The sequence below is a fragment of the Dunckerocampus dactyliophorus genome, chromosome 9 (assembly GCF_027744805.1).
Source record: "Dunckerocampus dactyliophorus isolate RoL2022-P2 chromosome 9, RoL_Ddac_1.1, whole genome shotgun sequence".
Taxonomy (NCBI): domain Eukaryota; kingdom Metazoa; phylum Chordata; class Actinopteri; order Syngnathiformes; family Syngnathidae; genus Dunckerocampus; species Dunckerocampus dactyliophorus.
The window spans coordinates 18730580-18751792 of NC_072827.1; the positions used below are offsets into that span (position 1 = coordinate 18730580).

Sequence of the window (21213 nt, forward strand, 5' to 3'; positions counted from 1 at the left end):
TGGTTCGTGGAGAATGGAGTTGTGACCATTTTCAAAGATGAAAAAAGACAGCTATTACTCCAGTTTGCTTTAAATGTATAAGGGTGTGCACTGAGCACAAAGCCAAGAACTGGACTTGACAAAGTTGATATCCACCATTGCAGTACCATTTAACTCTAGGCTTTGTTGAGCTGCATCATGAGCACAAAGTCCGGATATGAGGAGCCACTTTCGCAGTATAGACCTCTGAGGATATAATTCATTTGTTTAGCTGACATGCCAGTTTGTTTATTGGAAGCACAGAGTATACTGTGCCATCCGTGTTTGTGGGCCCCCTAGTGGCCGCAGAGCCCCAAGCAGTCCTTTATCGTGCATTTGGGAAAACGGCACTGACTGCATAATGTTGATTTGATTGACAGCAATATTAGTAATAAAATAATCAAGGGACACATGATTGTGATTCTAACAAAACACGCATACAGAAAAACTGAATGCAAGGGTCGCTTTTGTTTACTAAAAACTCAAAAATAAATCCAATGTAGTCACGTGGTATGTTTTTCCAGCTAGCTCGGCTCATTGCAGTCCATTCTTCCTGTCAATCAAAGACAAAAGCATTTAATCGTTTTTCTTTGATGTTGTCAATGCAGGGCGGTATTGAACATCTGTGTGGTGTGTGTTAGATAAGGTCTCTACAAAGAGCTAAAACAAATAAGATAATCTTAAAAAGAAAAAAAAACAAACTTATCTAATCATGCACACTGGGGGCCCTGCCACTTAAATCGAACTATGGTTGAGCGATACTGCAGATTTTGGTATCAATCCAATACAAAGTCTACTAAATGCAGGGACACTTTTGCCAATTCTGATACTTTTTATTTGAATTTTTTTGTTTTTACTTGAAATTTTTCAAGATTCTTGAATGATTTTGTGATTTCCCATTTGTAGATCATGATTAGAATTAGAATAAAACAGGACAGAGATGTTTGGCAATCAAAAAAACCAAAATTATCAAAATTGTATGTAGTGATACCCACGAAACCATACAATTATTCAACATATACTACATATAATAGTTTGAGCAATAACTCAAAAGTGAAACTACCATTGGCTCTCATTCAAATCCTTCAGCTTTTTGCCCCAAAGCCCCCCTAACTGCAAGAACGTACTACCAATAGTATTTTGATATAACAATATTAACAATGTAACAGCGACAAAAACAGATTAAATGAATAAACATACAGTAGAAGAGACACAAATAATAACCTCATTCTAGTATCGATTCGATACAGACACCACTCTTGTATTGATCCTATCGATATTTGGATCGATCCGCCACAACTATTAGCAGTGACGGCGAGCGACGCACACAGCTGAGTCTAGTTAAGTCGTGAAGGACCAGCGTCACCATGATTGGTGTCCTCGACCTGTTGGTGTTTGTCCTCGGCGTGTGCGCTCTTCCAAGCGTAGAGGACACAAACAGCCAGGAGCGGCTCCTCCTCGCTGCCATGGGGCTCTCCGAGCGGCCCCGGCCCGCCGAAGGCCCCCGAGCCCGGCGCCACGTCCCCCCCGCGTTCTGGAAGATGTTCCGGAAGTCGGACCACGTCCAGGCCCAGGAGAGCGACCCATGCACGGTGTCAGAGTACGGCGTCCGCGGCAACATCATCCGATACGTGCAAGACCAAGGTAAGCCCACTGGAGCATTGGAACCAGTAATTATTAGCATACTGTAATAGTGTAATTGTTCAAGTTAAAAAAAACAAGTTGTAATGTTGTTATACCATAAAAAAAATACACGTTTAAAGCTTTAAGTTAAAATAATTCAAAAATAATTTCCAGAAACAGCTATCTGAAGTGTGAATGTGTGTGTGAACATGCAGGACGGCTGGTGTCTGGTCCAGGGGGGGCATGTGCGGCCTGTGTGGACCAGCATCTGTTCTTCAACATGTCGATTCTAGAATCAGTCGAGGTGTTGTCTCTGGCCCGGTTGCACTTGCACTTCCTGTGGAGATCCAGCAGTCCGATGGCACTGCTGCAAGCTCCTCCCACCATCAGTGCCGTTCTGTACAAGGTGGTCAGGGCCACACTGAAGGGAGTTGACCCTCGGGCCAACCGTCGGCTGCTGCTGTCGCAGACGGTCCAGCTGCTTTCAGAACCAGTCTCCGTCACCTTGGATGTCACTTTGCTGACAGACTGCTGGCGCCGCCTGGCCCGTAACTATGGTCTGCTGCTGGAGCTGCGCCCTTTCGGGGCCGACCCGCAGAAGCCTCTTACCCCGTTCGAGTCGTCCTCGCCTGCGCCTCTTGTCCGGGCCTCGCTGGTGGTGGTATCGCTCAACCCGAACCAGTGCCGATCCCGTCAGAGAAGGAGCGCCATCCGTCCCCTGGTGTCGCCCAGCAATGTGTGCAAGGCGCGCCGCCTCTACATTGATTTCAAGGACGTGGGCTGGCAGGACTGGATCATTGCCCCTCAGGGCTACTTGGCCAACTACTGTCATGGAGAGTGCCCCTTCCCGCTCAGCGAGAGTCTCAACGGAACCAACCATGCTATCCTGCAGACCCTGGTCCACTCACTAGACCCACACGGCACACCGCAGCCATGCTGTGTCCCCATTCGCTTCTCACCTGTCTCTATGTTGTATTATGACAACAACGACAACGTGGTGCTGCGTCACTACCAGGACATGGTGGTAGATGAATGTGGCTGTCGATGACCACCCCGCCGCTGCTTCCCTTTTGCTGCCGACTTTGTGTTGACCATGAAGTGTACTCACAACTTGAATAAAGCTTTGAATGACACCATGGTTGATTGCATTACTTTTGTCTTCATTACGCAGTAATGTAGTAATGTAGTGAAGTCACGTTAAGGTCAAACCATCGTATAAAAGTAGCCACACATTGGACAGTAGTCATAATTGACCCACACGGCTAACGTGATGTTCGTAAAGTATATTAACTTTAATCTCATTGATTTGCACTATGTTAATTTAACCTTGTCTCGGATCTTTGGTGCCATTGTAGGTGTCTTCAAAGATGCTGCAACATGGAAGATATGCCGTTGTGGTATGTAAGTGCAGCGTTATAATGGATACACAACATGGTGTTCAACTTGCTGTTTAGCCTGAAATGCTTCTACACTTTTGACATTTTCTGTTTTAAAAATTTTGTTTTGCTTCCCCTTTGTTGCCTTGTTTTCTCTTGCCTCTGCAATGATGGGTTGGATTTTTTATAGTGCTTTTCAAGGCACACAAAGCAAAAATGGCAAGTCAAGAGCTCAGCCATAATCTCATGAAACATCTCTTAACGGCACAGTTGCTATAAAGCTAAATCTGAATTTGTTTGTATAGTTAAAGGGTTTCGTTTTTTTTTTTTTAAGTAAAGCAATAATTACTTCACCTGGTATCTAATTAAATTTATGAAGGAGTAGTTTTGTTGCTAATCCAATGACATCTTTATGGGAAAGTATCTAGTAACTATAACTTATTTTTAAAAGTAATTTGCGCAACACATCGCATTTGAAACATATGACAACACATGACCGTTCATATGCATGAGTTCAAATTGCTGAAAATGCATTTGTAAAGGTTGCCCACCAGATGGTGCAATAATCAAGATGAACGTTTTTTTTTGCCCTTATGGGTCCTCCTTGCCTCCTTGCTTATGCTGAGAAACATTTACCTTTAACATCTTGACGTACTGCCAGCAAAGAGGACCAAAGTGCTGTGATTGCACAAGCACCGAATGATCCGTAACAGCTATTACGCTATTAGCCATCCCCCCCGGGACACCATGGGGGACAGGGTCTAATGACTTTCCCAAGTCCACAAAACACATTTTCCCCTTTAAATAAGGATCCATAACACGGAAGGTGATGAAATGACACTGGCCTTGTTGCATGTGTAAAAAGGGGCCTTATCCTGCACATTTCAGGGGCTTTTAAAATGATAGTGGATCCCAGTGGGGCACTATAGTAACACTAAGTTTGTTTTAATAAAATACTTGGTAAATCCCAAGGTTGTGTACATAGTAAATCTGCATTCTTCTCTTGGCTGAAACGCTCATATTTGGCAGCCTCCTTCCCCAGCCATGCATACTCTGCTGCCATTGATCAGGGGTCGAGGGTCAGTCCCCCTATCTCAATCTCAAGTTCTCACGCGTGACCATTGACAAGATTTACTAGTCGCATGAAAAATAAACCAGAGATACCTTAAATACACAACAACCTCATGATATGGCATTTCCACATCATCTAGAACAAGAGTATGTAACCCGCCTGCTTCACACTGCCTGCTCCGGGGCTTGAGACGAGACCACACGACGAAAATCCCAGACTGTCGAAGGCGTGATCAGCTCTTAAGGCAAAGGGAGTGAGGTTTTACCAACGTACACTTGCGCAGCCTCACAGGCTAGCATCCGTTACAAGCACAACATTTTAAACTTATACAGAAGTCTGACAAGTTGGAAATGTATGATAGGGCCCTTTTAATAGAAGCTATCACAGAAAGATCTCGTTTCTTCTCTTTTTGTAAACGTTGACTACATCGGATTTAATGTACATGCATATACATTTTCAACATAGGGACTATTACTTTAGAGTAAACAATAATATACTGTTAGAAAGCCCAGGGTTTTTGCACGCTTATTGTTGTTTTGTTTAATTATTAATTTCTCCCAATTTGTTTGGCGGTCCTTGATCGCACCATAGTTGTGTGACAATTAACTTAATTATATGGTTCGTCTGTCTTAACATCACCCTCGTTCTTAAAGACTGCCACCAATACATGTACACTGACCCTCGGTTCATTAGGCATCCTTTTCTTAGACATTATTGAATAATCTTGGTAAAAATTTCAATCCTGTCTCGCTGAAACACTTCTACACAGGTATGTTATCAGCCCCGACAGCCTTCTCAATATTCATCCTCTTTAGAGCTGTTCTAACTTCACCCTTTCTGATGCCTGGAACATCCTCATTTGCAGCAGTGCCAACTTCCATCCTTCTCTCTTACTCGTTTTCCACATTCACAAGTTCTTTGAAGTATTCTTTTACCTGGGTCATCATGTCAAGCCTCACTTGTCTTAAACAAAAGGCCTATAGGTGGGGTGCACATGGTGATAAGATCAGATGAGTTACTGTTATTGTTTGTATACTCATGTACACCCTCATTTGCTCTTGTTTACTCAGCCTTTAAGTGACATGAACAAAGGTCCTCCTTGATATCTACTCTTGATGCTCTTCACTCATTTTAGAAGAACACTGTTTTATTTTCATCTCCATCCATATACTTATCTACCTGTCCACCATCGTGATGCAAGATCAAGTGCGGACTTTTCATCCATGAATAATCCATGCACACACACAACATACACACACATCACCTTGAAAGTACAAACACTCGCGGCCCGTGTAGACAGAGTAGACCAATCAAATCCTGGAACATTTTTTATTAGTATTTTTTGTTTTTCCAATTAACTCATCTCCTACCACGTACCCTACAAAGTGTTTACTAGCACACACGCGAGTGATGTGATTTGATATGGATGCTAGTTGACCATGTTGCACTCCATTAAGCCTTTTGTTGTCCACATAAACGTGACAGACGCGGTGGGACGCACTGTGGTTAATTAGGAATGAGAGTGTTGTCAGGATACTGTAACATGAGGTGAATAACAAGGCAGGCCTCAGGGGAACACACTGGAACAACTAATTATGAGCCACTGGTCACAGTGAGGTGGCCTGATGGGATGTCATGTCTGACAAACAAGCACATTCCCTTGATGACACTATCACCATCATGATGTTTGCTGTGGCAACTCCTATTAAATTCCAGTGTGCCGTCAATACAACAAACTTCAGCTTGACGTTAATTTCATTTCATCACCTTTTGTGTTATGGTTTGTGATTTAAATCTCAAAACTGCGTCATGTAAATGTAAGTTTTGGCGAAATATCATGTCATAGTAGCCTGTAAAGCCCGTTGAGAAAACATTAAAACAATTTTAGTTTATTTAATGAAAACAATTCATTAAATAAACCGATGGACGGTGTGAAAATCAATACCTGATGTTGGCGCATCAATAATGTACCATGAGAACTAACGATACGATATATCGTGATGCTAGTATTACTGTGCAGTACTGAGGTAATAACTAGTACATCATATGGGTTCAGTTCTTGGCCAACATAACAAAACAAAGTGCTTGGTAATAATACCGCCTAAGGGAAACTAACGGAGCATTAACGGGAAAATGTACATCAAACTAAAACGAGGTCCAGGAGATGCAAGAGTGCTTGTTGTCCAAGATATCAGCGATCTGGATACATATTAAAGATCATATTACTATGACAATAAGGATGATGGAGGAAACACCCTACAAGATAGACCAATGCAACGAGAAGGACTACATTCCATAGCAATAACCTTGACATAATTAATAAAAGGAACTCTTGCATACAAACCCAGCGTCACATGTTATTGCAGTGCAATAACGAAGAGGATGTGGATATCAACAGGAGAGAAAGGACAGGATAAATAGAAAGGGAAAAGGAAAGGAAAGGGAGAAAAAAAGAAATTGTATATTGTATATGTGTGTACTTGTGTAGGTGCAGATGTATGTGTATATATATGTACCTGTATGTATAAACATGTATGTATTAGCAATTGATGTACTACGAAGAGTGGGTAGGATTAAATAAGCTCTGCTTCTTCCTACTCCTTTTCGGACATATGCATGTTCAAAATAAATTAAACCGAACCAAAACCAAACCAAAAGTTGCTGTAAACAACTTAACAGTCCAGTCGTGATGAATTGAATGCCATGAGAATACGATGATCTGGATAATGACAATATTCACTGGCAGTAGGTGAAAAGACCGAACAGTGCTAGTCCAAGCACTGATCCCTGCAGGGTACCACGACTACCGGTAACTTTTACACACACAGAGTCCTTTCTTACCATGACTTGTAAACTGTACGCAATCATATAAACAAGATTTAAACCAGTTTTGGTGGTTCCTTCAATGCTAGTGACATGTTCTAATCTCTGTATTGCAATGTAACGGTTGCGTCGAAGGGTCTGGCGATTGTGTAACGCCCGACTTAGAAGTGGGGTCTGTAGAAATCTAAATGTCTACGCTCTAACAGGAACCGCTTGTATGGTGCCATATGTAAGTACAAAATAACTTTAAATTACGTCTTATTTCAAATGGTTCACACCAACACAGAAGAGATTTAATTTTAGCAGGATGAATTTCTGTTGTAATTTAAATTTTGTAACTTAGGGTCTGAGGTTGAGCTGTGAACTTACCCTACTCCCTACTTCATTTGGTTTTATCCACTTCATGTGAGCGGTGGGCACCCATCTGATACACATACTGTATCTTGACCTGATGCACGAGTAAATGTGCGCCGACCAAAAAAACATATGAATCTTGTTTTTTTCCACCTTGTCCTTGCGGCATTACCCATGTGGCCCATATCTAAAACCGCCACTGGATGGAACAAATGGTCAGTGGATTATGGTCAATGAGCTGTAAGCCTCGCCCCTGCTAAGACGTTTTGGTCAATGTCGTCCCTCACACTATTAAGTAAATTAATTAATAAATAATCGCTTTTTCGTGGTTGAATACGGCCTATTATTAGTAAAAAAATATGCATATTTAAGTAAATTGTACTTATTCTTGACCTGAAGTAATCATTTTCAAGCATAAAAATAGCTAAATGAACTAAATGTCACGAATGCGTGGCGGCTGTCAAGTGCTTGACCCCCAGTATGCAGAGATGAGGCGATGGTGTGCAAAATAAAAAGTTTTTAATAGTTCAGAAATTAAAAAATCAGACATGGGAACAAAAAGTGACAGAGAGGAAAGCTCTGTGAAAAAAACTGACAGGTACATTCCAAGGCACAGGTAAGTAGGTAGTCTACGGTATAGCACGAGTGACAAACTCAATGAGCCAGCGCCGTACGTATGACGACGCTGGCCTTTTAACTGCTACTAATTGGCGACAGCTGCGCTGGCACCAGAAGTGAAGCAGCTGCCTCTTCCACCGAGCAGGAAGCACAGCTTGCCAAAATAACAGCGCAGGACAGGAAGCGCTAGCCCCTGTTGTGGTGAAGAGAGAGCTAAGCTTACCGAAAGGCAAAGCTCTCAATTTACCGGTCGATCTACGTTTCTACCCTCACCTGTGGTCATGAGCTTTGGGTAATGACCGAACGGACAAGATGGCGGGTGGAAGCGGGAGAGACTTGGAGTAGAACCGCTACCCCTCCGCATTGAGAGGAGCCAGATGAGGTGGCTTGGGCATCTGGTCAGGATGCCTCCCAGACGCCTCCCTGGGGAGGTGTTCAGGGCAAGTCCGACCGGTAGGAGGCCTGGGAAGACCCAGGACCCATTGGAGAGACTATGTTTCTCAACTGGCCTGGGAATGCCTCGGGATCCGCTGGATGAAGTGGCAGGGGTGAGGAAAATCTGGGCCTCCCTGCTTAGGCTGCTGCCCCCGTGACCCGATCTCGGGTAAGCGGTAGAAGATGAATGGATGGAAGGTGTCTTTTATCCATGAGTTGAGATTAGGAATACTTTCCTAAAGAGACAGGACAAATTTGTGATCTTCATGGGAAAATATCCTGTCTGTGGGGGTCAGAATGCTTGCTGGTTGGTAGGGGATGAAATACTTATTTCTCTCAATCTAATACAAATGAATTTCCAACCTTTAGTTCACCATGTTTTTGCATTGTGTTTCTCTCTGTTACAATAAAACTACTACAAAAACTCTGGACTGTTTATATCTTTGTAAGGGCTATACTTAGCACGGAATCATTTCATTGTTGAAACAAAACTCATCCAGCATCTGTCAATTTCAGATTCACGGTCAGATTCACCACAGCGTGATTGATTGAAGCAAAAGGTACAATTTCAGGCGGCTGTCCTGGAAAGAGACACATCTCAACTTCTCATGGCTCCTTATATTGTCCTTTGATGTCTCCATTTGGCTTGGGTTACCATGACAACACATCCTATACTGGCTCCATCGAGGCTTTTACGCTCATAAATACCTCTTAGCAGATTTAACTGTATGTGTGATTGTGTGCCACATTTTAAAAGACGACCATTTGCACTTGTGTGCTATGCTACAATTTAATAGTGATACAACAGTTAGCATGCAGAAATACAGTGGTAAAGAATCAATATCTTCATTTTATCAAGTGTATGTGTGTGCTAGCAAGGGGGTATGTAGCATGCTAATATATAACAAATTTATCCTTTCATTTTACAAAATCAGCAGGGAATCAAATACTGATTTCCCCCACTTTACATACCGTAATTTCTATAACTGATTCTAACTCATTGAGCACACCTGATAAAACTTCAGCAAAGCTCACTGTCTGTTGTTGGGGAAACCATGTGGATAAGAATGTAGGCCTGTTACCAAAAGTAAATGAGCATTTGCCCACCTCCCATTCGTGGGCATTACGTGCCCATTGAGAATGGTTTGATGATTGTAACCGCCAAAAAGATTACAGAACACCTCCTCACCTTGGAGGCCAATCACAGGTGGTCTTTATCCTGCGAGCCATCCTTATAAGGTGGATGACTTGCTACTCTTCTCAGCATTGACTGCTCACAGCATCACGTGAAGACTTGGAGGAGCTTGCTGACACAACAGCAATTCTTGGTGGAGCACTTAGTGAGATCCATTGAGGGTGAACAAGTCTTCTACAAGCCTACTCCAACACGCCAACCAGTGTGGATGGTGGAGATGAAGAGCAGTTATCTGCATCTGAATTAATGTGATCTTCATTGTCAGACTTCATCTGGGACTAACTTCATGGATGCTGAATTCAATGGAACATATATAACTCTTGGTGGCTATGTAGAATTGGACAAATACAGATATCTTTACTTTATCAGCTTGTTGATGCTCTATATTCTCATTCTCTGCGCTAATTGCACCATTATATGTCTAATCTGGATTCACAGGAACCTTCATGAGCCTATGTACATTTTCATTGCAGCTTTGTCATTCAACTCTGTTTTGTTTAGCACTGCCATCTACCCCAAAATCTTCACTGACATCTTATCTCAGAAGCAGACCATTTCTTATTCCGCTTGTATGTTTCAAAATTTTACATTTTATTCTTTAGGTGGTTCAGATTTTTTTCTGCTGGCAGTCATGGCTTATGACAGGTATGTGTCTATCTGCAGACCACTGCAATATTCAACTATCATGGGAAATATAACTGTCACTGTCCTCTTGACTGTGGCCTGGTTTCTACCTGCAAGCCAGTTAGCAGTGGGAATTGTATTTAGTTCAAAACAAAAACTCTGTGACTTTACAATAGGAGGAATTTTTTGTAACAATAAAATGTTTAAGCTTCACTGTGTAAAATCAACATTTCTTATTGTTTATGGTTTCGTTGTCTTGCTAAATGCTGTTGTTGTTCCTGTGATTTTCATCCTTTTCACCTACATAAAGATATTTATAATAACTTATCACAGTTGTGCAGAAGTCAGGAAAAAAGCAGCAGAGACATGTTTACCTCACCTGATGGTTTTAATGTGCTTCTTTTGTTTGTGTATATTTGATTTCATCACAGGTCGAATTGAGTCAGACATGCCAAAAAGTGTACATTTAATAATGGCTTTAGAAGTAGTTGTGTCTAATCCTCTGTTCAATCCAATCATATATGGAGTGAAAATGAAAGAAATCTCGAAACACATCAAGAAACTGTTGTGTCAGGTCAAACATATGAAATAAAACATGAGTAAAAACGGGATTTCAGTGTGATAGTGATGTTTTGTCACTGATGTTAATACATGCTGACAAAAACGATGATGTGAAATTGTTGTTAAATGAAAATCTCATGTCTGATTGTTGTGTCAAGTCAAAATAAACACATGTGTCAATCTACAAATGTCCATGACTGCCATGCAAAGTTATATTTTCCCGGCAAACAAACTAAATACAATCACAGAAATGTAAAACATACTATACCAGTTTCATGTACTTGAAAAATTCAAATTTTGAATGGATCTGCTTCCTGTTGCTAACCTCTGGCCTGATGTTTGAGATCAACTTTGTGGCCTTTTGGGCTGGTCTTTTAATGTAAAACAGAAATGCTAATACAGTGGTCCCTCGTAATGTTGCGTTTTTTCAGTAATTCATTAATCATCGCTGTTTCGTTGTTGACTACGACCTGTTAGTCAAAAAATATTGAAAGACAAGTTATATGTAGTATATGTAGTAATGTTACACTGATGAGACATGACGTTAGATTACATTACCTTTCACACTGCATGGAGACTGGCTGCCGAGCCGACATGCCATGGCTGAGACGGACATGTCATGATCGAGTGAAAGAAAAGTTCTCCTTTCATTTTGTGTGAAAGTCGTACGTTTTGGCTTCTTACTTTGTCCTTCTTCCCCACTCTGTATGAAACAGTTTCTTAAATTCAGAAGAAATAAATTGGAGAGGCTAACTAGTTAGCTCACTCGCTTACTATGCTATCGACGGCCATCTCTTATGTCCCTTCAATGATCCCGTAGTCTGCACAATGTGGTGTAAACAAAGAATGCGTGTTTTAAACATTTGAATTAAAATTTCCCCTAAGGTCATATTTCATCTCTCTTGTTGTGAGAATTGGATTACGTTTGTGGGTAACAGATTATTGTTTGCTTTATGCATAATTTCAGCTTTTTGAAGGTTCACCAGATCAGCAAAATAGTTTTTTGATTGATTGATTTAATTAATTAATTAATTTTTTTTTACATCATGTGGATTTTACTAACTATACGATGAAACGCAGCTGCCTGAGTTTGGGTGTGAACCAAGGTTTGTTGTTGTATCTGCAGAAGATTTTGGTCTGCACACACATGTCCTCACAGTGTCACAGAGCTCTGAGGTCTAAGGCTGCAGCTGCAAAAACACTCCTATCATTCCAATTCAATCATTTCTGAAGCTTTGGGACTCCAGAGAACCACAGGAAGAGATATTATCCACAATTGGCAAAAGAGTCGTTTTTTGCCATCTTTGGGTCCTGGCGGGCCCACCGATGAATGTTTGGGGGGTTTCGCCCACCTCCCGGCCTGGAAAAGTGGCGACACTGTCAAAACGGGTGAAAATCGACCCCTCGGAAAAGTTGTGTTTTTTGCCATCTTTGAGTCCTGCCGGGGCCCCCGATGAATGTTTGGGGGGTTTGGCCCACCTCGCGGGCCGGAAAAGTGGCGTTTCAGCAGCTTGAAAAAATGCGATTTCGTGACAGTGCCGGCACTGTCGAAACGGGTGAAAATCGACCCCTCGGAAAAGTTGGGTTTTTTGCCATCTTTGAGTCCTGCCGGGACCCCCGATGAATGTTTGGGGGGTTTGGCCCACCTCCTGGGCCGGAAAAGTGGCGTTTCAGCAGCTTGAAAAAATGCGATTTCGCGACAGTGCCGGCACTGTCGAAACGGGTGAAAATCGACCCCTCGGAAAAGTTGGGTTTTTTGCCATCTTTGAGTCCTGCCGGGACCCCCGATGAATGTTTGGGGGGTTTGGCCCACCTCCCGGGCCGGAAAAGTGGCGTTTCAGCAGCTTGAAAAAATGCGATTTCGCGACAGTGCCGGCACTGTCGAAACGGGTGAAAATCGACCCCTCGGAAAAGTTGGGTTTTTTGCCATCTTTGAGTCCTGCCGGGACCCCCGATGAATGTTTGGGGGGTTTGGCCCACCTCCCGGGCCGGAAAAGTGGCGTTTCAGCAGCTTGAAAAAATGCGATTTCGCGACAGTGCCGGCACTGTCGAAACGGGTGAAAATCGACCCCTCGGAAAAGTTGGGTTTTTTGCCATCTTTGAGTCCTGCCGGGACCCCCGATGAATGTTTGGGGGGTTTGGCCCACCTCCCGGGCCGGAAAAGTGGCGTTTCAGCAGCTTGAAAAAATGCGATTTCGCGACAGTGCCGGCACTGTCGAAACGGGTGAAAATCGACCCCTCGGAAAAGTTGGGTTTTTTGCCATCTTTGAGTCCTGCCGGGACCCCCGATGAATGTTTGGGGGGTTTGGCCCACCTCCCGGGCCGGAAAAGTGGCGTTTCAGCAGCTTGAAAAAATGCGATTTCGCGACAGTGCCGGCACTGTCGAAACGGGTGAAAATCGACCCCTCGGAAAAGTTGGGTTTTTTGCCATCTTTGAGTCCTGCCGGGACCCCCGATGAATGTTTGGGGGGTTTGGCCCACCTCCCGGGCCGGAAAAGTGGCGTTTCAGCAGCTTGAAAAAATGCGATTTCGCGACAGTGCCGGCACTGTCGAAACGGGTGAAAATCGACCCCTCGGAAAAGTTGGGTTTTTTGCCATCTTTGAGTCCTGCCGGGACCCCCGATGAATGTTTGGGGGGTTTGGCCCACCTCCCGGGCCGGAAAAGTGGCGTTTCAGCAGCTTGAAAAAATGCGATTTCGCGACAGTGCCGGCACTGTCGAAACGGGTGAAAATCGACCCCTCGGAAAAGTTGGGTTTTTTGCCATCTTTGAGTCCTGCCGGGACCCCCGATGAATGTTTGGGGGGTTTGGCCCACCTCCCGGGCCGGAAAAGTGGCGTTTCAGCAGCTTGAAAAAATGCGATTTCGCGACAGTGCCGGCACTGTCGAAACGGGTGAAAATCGACCCCTCGGAAAAGTTGGGTTTTTTGCCATCTTTGAGTCCTGCCGGGACCCCCGATGAATGTTTGGGGGGTTTGGCCCACCTCCCGGGCCGGAAAAGTGGCGTTTCAGCAGCTTGAAAAAATGCGATTTCGCGACAGTGCCGGCACTGTCGAAACGGGTGAAAATCGACCCCTCGGAAAAGTTGGGTTTTTTGCCATCTTTGAGTCCTGCCGGGACCCCCGATGAATGTTTGGGGGGTTTGGCCCACCTCCCGGGCCGGAAAAGTGGCGTTTCAGCAGCTTGAAAAAATGCGATTTCGCGACAGTGCCGGCACTGTCGAAACGGGTGAAAATCGACCCCTCGGAAAAGTTGGGTTTTTTGCCATCTTTGAGTCCTGCCGGGACCCCCGATGAATGTTTGGGGGGTTTGGCCCACCTCCCGGGCCGGAAAAGTGGCGTTTCAGCAGCTTGAAAAAATGCGATTTCGCGACAGTGCCGGCACTGTCGAAACGGGTGAAAATCGACCCCTCGGAAAAGTTGGGTTTTTTGCCATCTTTGAGTCCTGCCGGGACCCCCGATGAATGTTTGGGGGGTTTGGCCCACCTCCCGGGCCGGAAAAGTGGCGTTTCAGCAGCTTGAAAAAATGCGATTTCGCGACAGTGCCGGCACTGTCGAAACGGGTGAAAATCGACCCCTCGGAAAAGTTGGGTTTTTTGCAATCTTTGAGTCCTGCCGGGACCCCCGATGAATGTTTGGGGGGTTTGGCCCACCTCCCGGGCCGGAAAAGTGGCGTTTCAGCAGCTTGAAAAAATGCGATTTCGCGACAGTGCCGGCACTGTCGAAACGGGTGAAAATCGACCCCTCGGAAAAGTTGGGTTTTTTGCCATCTTTGAGTCCTGCCGGGACCCCCGATGAATGTTTGGGGGGTTTGGCCCACCTCCCGGGCCGGAAAAGTGGCATTTCAGCAGCTTGAAAAAATGCGATTTCGCGACAGTGCCGGCACTGTCGAAACGGGTGAAAATCGACCCCTCGGAAAAGTTGGGTTTTTTGCCATCTTTGAGTCCTGCCGGGACCCCCGATGAATGTTTGGGGGGTTTGGCCCACCTCCCGGGCCGGAAAAGTGGCGTTTCAGCAGCTTGAAAAAATGCGATTTCGCGACAGTGCCGGCACTGTCGAAACGGGTGAAAATCGACCCCTCGGAAAAGTTGGGTTTTTTGCCATCTTTGAGTCCTGCCGGGACCCCCGATGAATGTTTGGGGGGTTTGGCCCACCTCCCGGGCCGGAAAAGTGGCGTTTCAGCAGCTTGAAAAAATGCGATTTCGCGACAGTGCCGGCACTGTCGAAACGGGTGAAAATCGACCCCTCGGAAAAGTTGGGTTTTTTGCCATCTTTGAGTCCTGCCGGGACCCCCGATGAATGTTTGGGGGGTTTGGCCAACCTCCCGGGCCGGAAAAGTGGCGTTTCAGCAGATTGAAAAAATGCGATTTCGCGACAGTGCCGGCACTGTCGAAACGGGTGAAAATCGACCCCTCGGAAAAGTTGGGTTTTTTGCCATCTTTGAGTCCTGCCGGGACCCCCGATGAATGTTTGGGGGGTTTGGCCCACCTCCCGGGCCGGAAAAGTGGCGTTTCAGCAGCTTGAAAAAATGCGATTTCGCGACAGTGCCGGCACTGTCGAAACGGGTGAAAATCGACCCCTCGGAAAAGTTGGGTTTTTTGCCATCTTTGAGTCCTGCCGGGACCCCCGATGAATGTTTGGGGGGTTTGGCCCACCTCCCGGGCCGGAAAAGTGGCGTTTCAGCAGCTTGAAAAAATGCGATTTCGCGACAGAAACGGGTGAAAATCGACCCCTCGGAAAAGTTGGGTTTTTTGCCATCTTTGAGTCCTGCCGGGACCCCCGATGAATGTTTGGGGGGTTTGGCCCACCTCCCGGGCCGGAAAAGTGGCGTTTCAGCAGCTTGAAAAAATGCGATTTCGCGACAGTGCCGGCACTGTCGAAACGGGTGAAAATCGACCCCTCGGAAAAGTTGGGTTTTTTGCCATCTTTGAGTCCTGCCGGGACCCCCGATGAATGTTTGGGGGGTTTGGCCCACCTCCCGGGCCGGAAAAGTGGCGTTTCAGCAGCTTGAAAAAATGCGATTTTCTGTCGAAACGGGTGAAAATCGACCCCTCGGAAAAGTTGGGTTTTTTGCCATCTTTGAGTCCTGCCGGGACCCCCGATGAATGTTTGGGGGGTTTGGCCCACCTCCCGGGCCGGAAAAGTGGCGTTTCAGCAGCTTGAAAAAATGCGATTTCGCGACAGTGCCGGCACTGTCGAAACGGGTGAAAATCGACCCCTCGGAAAAGTTGGGTTTTTTGCCATCTTTGAGTCCTGCCGGGACCCCCGATGAATGTTTGGGGGGTTTGGCCCACCTCCCGGGCCGGAAAAGTGGCGTTTCAGCAGCTTGAAAAAATGCGATTTCGCGACAGTGCCGGCACTGTCGAAACGGGTGAAAATCGACCCCTCGGAAAAGTTGGGTTTTTTGCCATCTTTGAGTCCTGCCGGGACCCCCGATGAATGTTTGGGGGGTTTGGCCCACCTCCCGGGCCGGAAAAGTGGCGTTTCAGCAGCTTGAAAAAATGCGATTTCGCGACAGTGCCGGCACTGTCGAAACGGGTGAAAATCGACCCCTCGGAAAAGTTGGGTTTTTTGCCATCTTTGAGTCCTGCCGGGACCCCCGATGAATGTTTGGGGGGTTTGGCCCACCTCCCGGGCCGGAAAAGTGGCGTTTCAGCAGCTTGAAAAAATGCGATTTCGCGACAGTGCCGGCACTGTCGAAACGGGTGAAAATCGACCCCTCGGAAAAGTTGGGTTTTTTGCCATCTTTGAGTCCTGCCGGGACCCCCGATGAATGTTTGGGGGGTTTGGCCCACCTCCCGGGCCGGAAAAGTGGCGTTTCAGCAGCTTGAAAAAATGCGATTTCGCGACAGTGCCGGCACTGTCGAAACGGGTGAAAATCGACCCCTCGGAAAAGTTGGGTTTTTTGCCATCTTTGAGTCCTGCCGGGACCCCCGATGAATGTTTGGGGGGTTTGGCCCACCTCCCGGGCCGGAAAAGTGGCGTTTCAGCAGCTTGAAAAAATGCGATTTCGCGACAGTGCCGGCACTGTCGAAACGGGTGAAAATCGACCCCTCGGAAAAGTTGGGTTTTTTGCCATCTTTGAGTCCTGCCGGGACCCCCGATGAATGTTTGGGGGGTTTGGCCCACCTCCCGGGCCGGAAAAGTGGCGTTTCAGCAGCTTGAAAAAATGCGATTTCGCGACAGTGCCGGCACTGTCGAAACGGGTGAAAATCGACCCCTCGGAAAAGTTGGGTTTTTTGCCATCTTTGAGTCCTGCCGGGACCCCCGATGAATGTTTGGGGGGTTTGGCCCACCTCCCGGGCCGGAAAAGTGGCGTTTCAGCAGCTTGAAAAAATGCGATTTCGCGACAGTGCCGGCACTGTCGAAACGGGTGAAAATCGACCCCTCGGAAAAGTTGGGTTTTTTGCCATCTTTGAGTCCTGCCGGGACCCCCGATGAATGTTTGGGGGGTTTGGCCCACCTCCCGGGCCGGAAAAGTGGCGTTTCAGCAGCTTGAAAAAATGCGATTTCGCGACTGTCGAAACGGGTGAAAATCGACCCCTCGGAAAAGTTGGGTTTTTTGCCATCTTTGAGTCCTGCCGGGACCCCCGATGAATGTTTGGGGGGTTTGGCCCACCTCCCGGGCCGGTAAAGTGGCGTTTCAGCAGCTTGAAAAAATGCGATTTCGCGACAGTGCCGGCACTGTCGAAACGGGTGAAAATCGACCCCTCGGAAAAGTTGGGTTTTTTGCCATCTTTGAGTCCTGCCGGACCCCCGATGAATGTTTGGGGGGTTTGGCCCACCTCCCGGGCCGGAAAAGTGGCGTTTCAGCAGCTTGAAAAAATGCGATTTCGCGACAGTGCCGGCAACTGTCGAAACGGGTGAAAATCGACCCCCTCGGAAAAGTTGGGTTTTTTGCCATCTTTGAGTCCTGCCGGGACCCCCGATGAATGTTTGGGGGTTTGGCCCACCTCCCGGGCCGGTAAAGTGGCGTTTCAGCAGCTTGAAAAAATGCGATTTCGCGACAGTGCCGGCACTGTCGAAACGGGTGAAAATCGACCCTCGGAAAAGTTGGGTTTTTTGCCATCTTTGAGTCCTGCCGGGACCCCGATGAATGTTTGGGGGGTTTGGCCCACCTCCCGGGCCGGAAAAGTGGCGTTTCAGCAGCTTGAAAAATGCGATTTCGCGACAGTGCCGGCACTGTCGAAACGGGTGAAAATCGACCCCTCGGAAAAGTTGGGTTTTTTGCCATCTTTGAGTCCTGCCGGACCCCCGATGAATGTTTGGGGGTTTGGCCACCTCCCGGGCCGGAAAAGTGGCGTTTCAGCAGCTTGAAAAAATGCGATTTCGCGACAGTGCCGGCACTGTCGAAACGGGTGAAAATCGACCCTCGGAAAAGTTGGGTTTTTTGCCATCTTTGAGTCCTGCCGGGACCCCCGATGAATGTTTGGGGGGTTTGGCCCACCTCCCGGGCCGGAAAAGTGGCGTTTCAGCAGCTTGAAAAAATGCGATTTCGCGACAGTGCCGGCACTGTCGAACGGGTGAAAATCGACCCCTCGGAAAAGTTGGGTTTTTTGCCATCTTTGAGTCCTGCCGGGACCCCCGATGAATGTTTGGGGGGTTTGGCCCACCTCCCGGGCCGGAAAAGTGGCGTTTCAGCAGCTTGAAAAAATGCGATTTCGCGACAGTGCCGGCACTGTCGAAACGGCGTGAAAATCGACCCCTCGGAAAAGTTGGGTTTTTTGCCATCTTTGAGTCCTGCCGGGACCCCCGATGAATGTTTGGGGGGTTTGGCCCACCTCCCGGGCCGGAAAAGTGGCGTTTCAGCAGCTTGAAAAAATGCGATTTCGCGACAGTGCCGGCACTGTCGAAACGGGTGAAAATCGACCCCTCGGAAAAGTTGGGTTTTTTGCCATCTTTGAGTCCTGCCGGGACCCCCGATGAATGTTTGGGGGGTTTGGCCCACCTCCCGGGCCGGAAAAGTGGCGTTTCAGCAGCTTGAAAAAATGCGATTTCGCGACAGTGCCGGCACTGTCGAAACGGGTGAAAATCGACCCCTCGGAAAAGTTGGGTTTTTTGCCATCTTTGAGTCCTGCCGGGACCCCCGATGAATGTTTGGGGGGTTTGGCCCACCTCCCGGGCCGGAAAAGTGGCGTTTCAGCAGCTTGAAAAAATGCGATTTCGCGACAGTGCCGAAACGGGTGAGAAATCGACCCCTCGGAAAAGTTGGGTTTTTTGCCATCTTTGAGTCCTGCCGGGACCCCGATGAATGTTTGGGGGGTTTGGCCCACCTCCCGGGCCGGAAAGTGGCGTTTCAGCAGCTTGAAAAAATGCGATTTCGCGACAGTGCCGGCACTGTCGAAACGGGTGAAAATCGACCCCTCGGAAAAGTTGGGTTTTTTGCCCATCTTTGAGTCCTGCCGGGACCCCCCGATGAATGTTTGGGGGGTTTGGCCACCTCCCGGGCCGGAAAAGTGGCGTTTCAGCAGCTTGAAAAAATGCGATTTCGCGACAGTGCCGGCACTGTCGAAACGGGTGAAATCGACCCCTCGGAAAAGTTGGTTTTTTGCCATCTTTGAGTCCTGCCGGGACCCCGATGAATGTTTGGGGGGTTTGGCCCACCTCCCGGGCCGGAAAAGTGGCGTTTCAGCAGCTTGAAAAAATGCGATTTCGCGACAGTGCCGGCACTGTCGAAACGGGTGAAAATCGACCCCTCGGAAAAGTTGGGTTTTTTTGCCATCTTTGAGTCCCTGCCGGGACCCCCGATGAATGTTTGGGGGGGTTTGGCCACCCCTCCCGGGCCGGAAAAGTGGCGTTTCAGCAGATTGAAAAAATGCGATTTCGCGACAGTGCCGGCACTGTCGAAACGGGTGAAAATCGACCCCTCGGAAAAGTTGGGTTTTTTTGCCATCTTTGAGTCCTGCCGGGACCCCCGATGAATGTTTGGGGGGTTTGGCCCACCTCCCGGGCCGGAAAAGTGGCGTTTTCAGCAGCTTGAAAAAATGCGATTTCGCGACAGTGGCCGGCACTGTCGAAACGGGTGAAATCGACCCCCTCGGAAAAGTTGGGTTTTTGCCATCTTTGAGTCCTGCCGGGACCCCCGATGAATGTTTGGGGGGTTTGGCCCACCTCCCGGGCCGGAAAAGTGGCGTTTCCGTTTCAGCAGCTTGAAAAAATGCGATTTCGCGACAGTGCCGGCACTGTCGAAACGGGTGAAAATCGACCCCTCGGAAAAGTTGGGTTTTTTGCCATCTTTGAGTCCTGCCGGGACCCCCGATGAATGTTTGGGGGGTTTGGCCCACCTCCCGGGCCGGAAAAGTGGCGTTTCAGCAGCTTGAAAAAATGCGATTTCGCGACAGTGCCGGCACTGTCGAAACGGGTGAAAATCGACCCCTCGGAAAAGTTGGGTTTTTTGCCATCTTTGAGTCCTGCCGGGACCCCCGATGAATGTTTGGGGGGTTTGGCCCACCTCCCGGGCCGGAAAAGTGGCGTTTCAGCAGCTTGAAAAAATGCGATTTCGCGACAGTGCCGGCACTGTCGAAACGGGTGAAAATCGACCCCTCGGAAAAGTTGGGTTTTTTGCCATCTTTGAGTCCTGCCGGGACCCCCGATGAATGTTTGGGGGGTTTGGCCCACCTCCCGGGCCGGAAAAGTGGCGTTTCAGCAGCTTGAAAAAATGCGATTTCGCGACAGTGCCGGCACTGTCGAAACGGGTGAAAATCGACCCCTCGGAAAAGTTGGGTTTTTTGCCATCTTTGAGTCCTGCCGGGACCCCCGATGAATGTTTGGGGGGTTTGGCCCACCTCCCGGGCCGGAAAAGTGGCGTTTCAGCAGCTTGAAAAAATGCGATTTCGCGACAGTGCCGGCACTGTCGAAACGGGTGAAAATCGACCCCTCGGAAAAGTTGGGTTTTTTGCCATCTTTGAGTCCTGCCGGGACCCCCGATGAATGTTTGGGGGGTTTGGCCCACCTCCCGGGCCGGAAAAGTGGCGTTTCAGCAGCTTGAAAAAATGCGATTTCGCGACAGTGCCGGCACTGTCGAAACGGGTGAAAATCGACCCCTCGGAAAAGTTGGGTTTTTTGCCATCTTTGAGTCCTGCCGGGACCCCCGATGAATGTTTGGGGGGTTTGGCCCACCTCCCGGGCCGGAAAAGTGGCGTTTCAGCAGCTTGAAAAAATGCGATTTCGCGACAGTGCCGGCACTGTCGAAACGGGTGAAAATCGACCCCTCGGAAAAGTTGGGTTTTTTGCCATCTTTGAGTCCTGCCGGGACCCCCGATGAATGTTTGGGGGGTTTGGCCCACCTCCCGGGCCGGAAAAGTGGCGTTTCAGCAGCTTGAAAAAATGCGATTTCGCGACAGTGCCGGCACTGTCGAAACGGGTGAAAATCGACCCCTCGGAAAAGTTGGGTTTTTTGCCATCTTTGAGTCCTGCCGGGACCCCCGATGAATGTTTGGGGGGTTTGGCCCACCTCCCGGGCCGGAAAAGTGGCGTTTCAGCAGCTTGAAAAAATGCGATTTCGCGACAGTGCCGGC

General features: G+C 47.6%; 2 protein-coding genes across 2 annotated transcripts; both read left to right on the forward strand.

The window, feature by feature from the left end:
• The first annotated feature begins 144 nt into the window (after positions 1–144).
• On the forward strand, positions 145–2727 carry gdf3 (growth differentiation factor 3). Its single transcript, XM_054787844.1, has 2 exons — positions 145–1662; positions 1857–2727. The coding sequence occupies exons 1-2, from the start codon at positions 1386–1388 to the stop codon at positions 2687–2689; spliced, it is 1110 nt and encodes a 369-aa protein (XP_054643819.1). The 5' UTR covers positions 145–1385; the 3' UTR covers positions 2690–2727.
• Positions 2728–9800: 7073 nt separating this feature from the next.
• On the forward strand, positions 9801–10730 carry LOC129187341 (olfactory receptor 6N2-like). The gene has a single exon (XM_054786459.1). It carries the CDS (start codon positions 9801–9803, stop codon positions 10728–10730), a length of 930 nt encoding a protein of 309 aa, XP_054642434.1.
• Positions 10731–21213: the final 10483 nt, after the last annotated feature.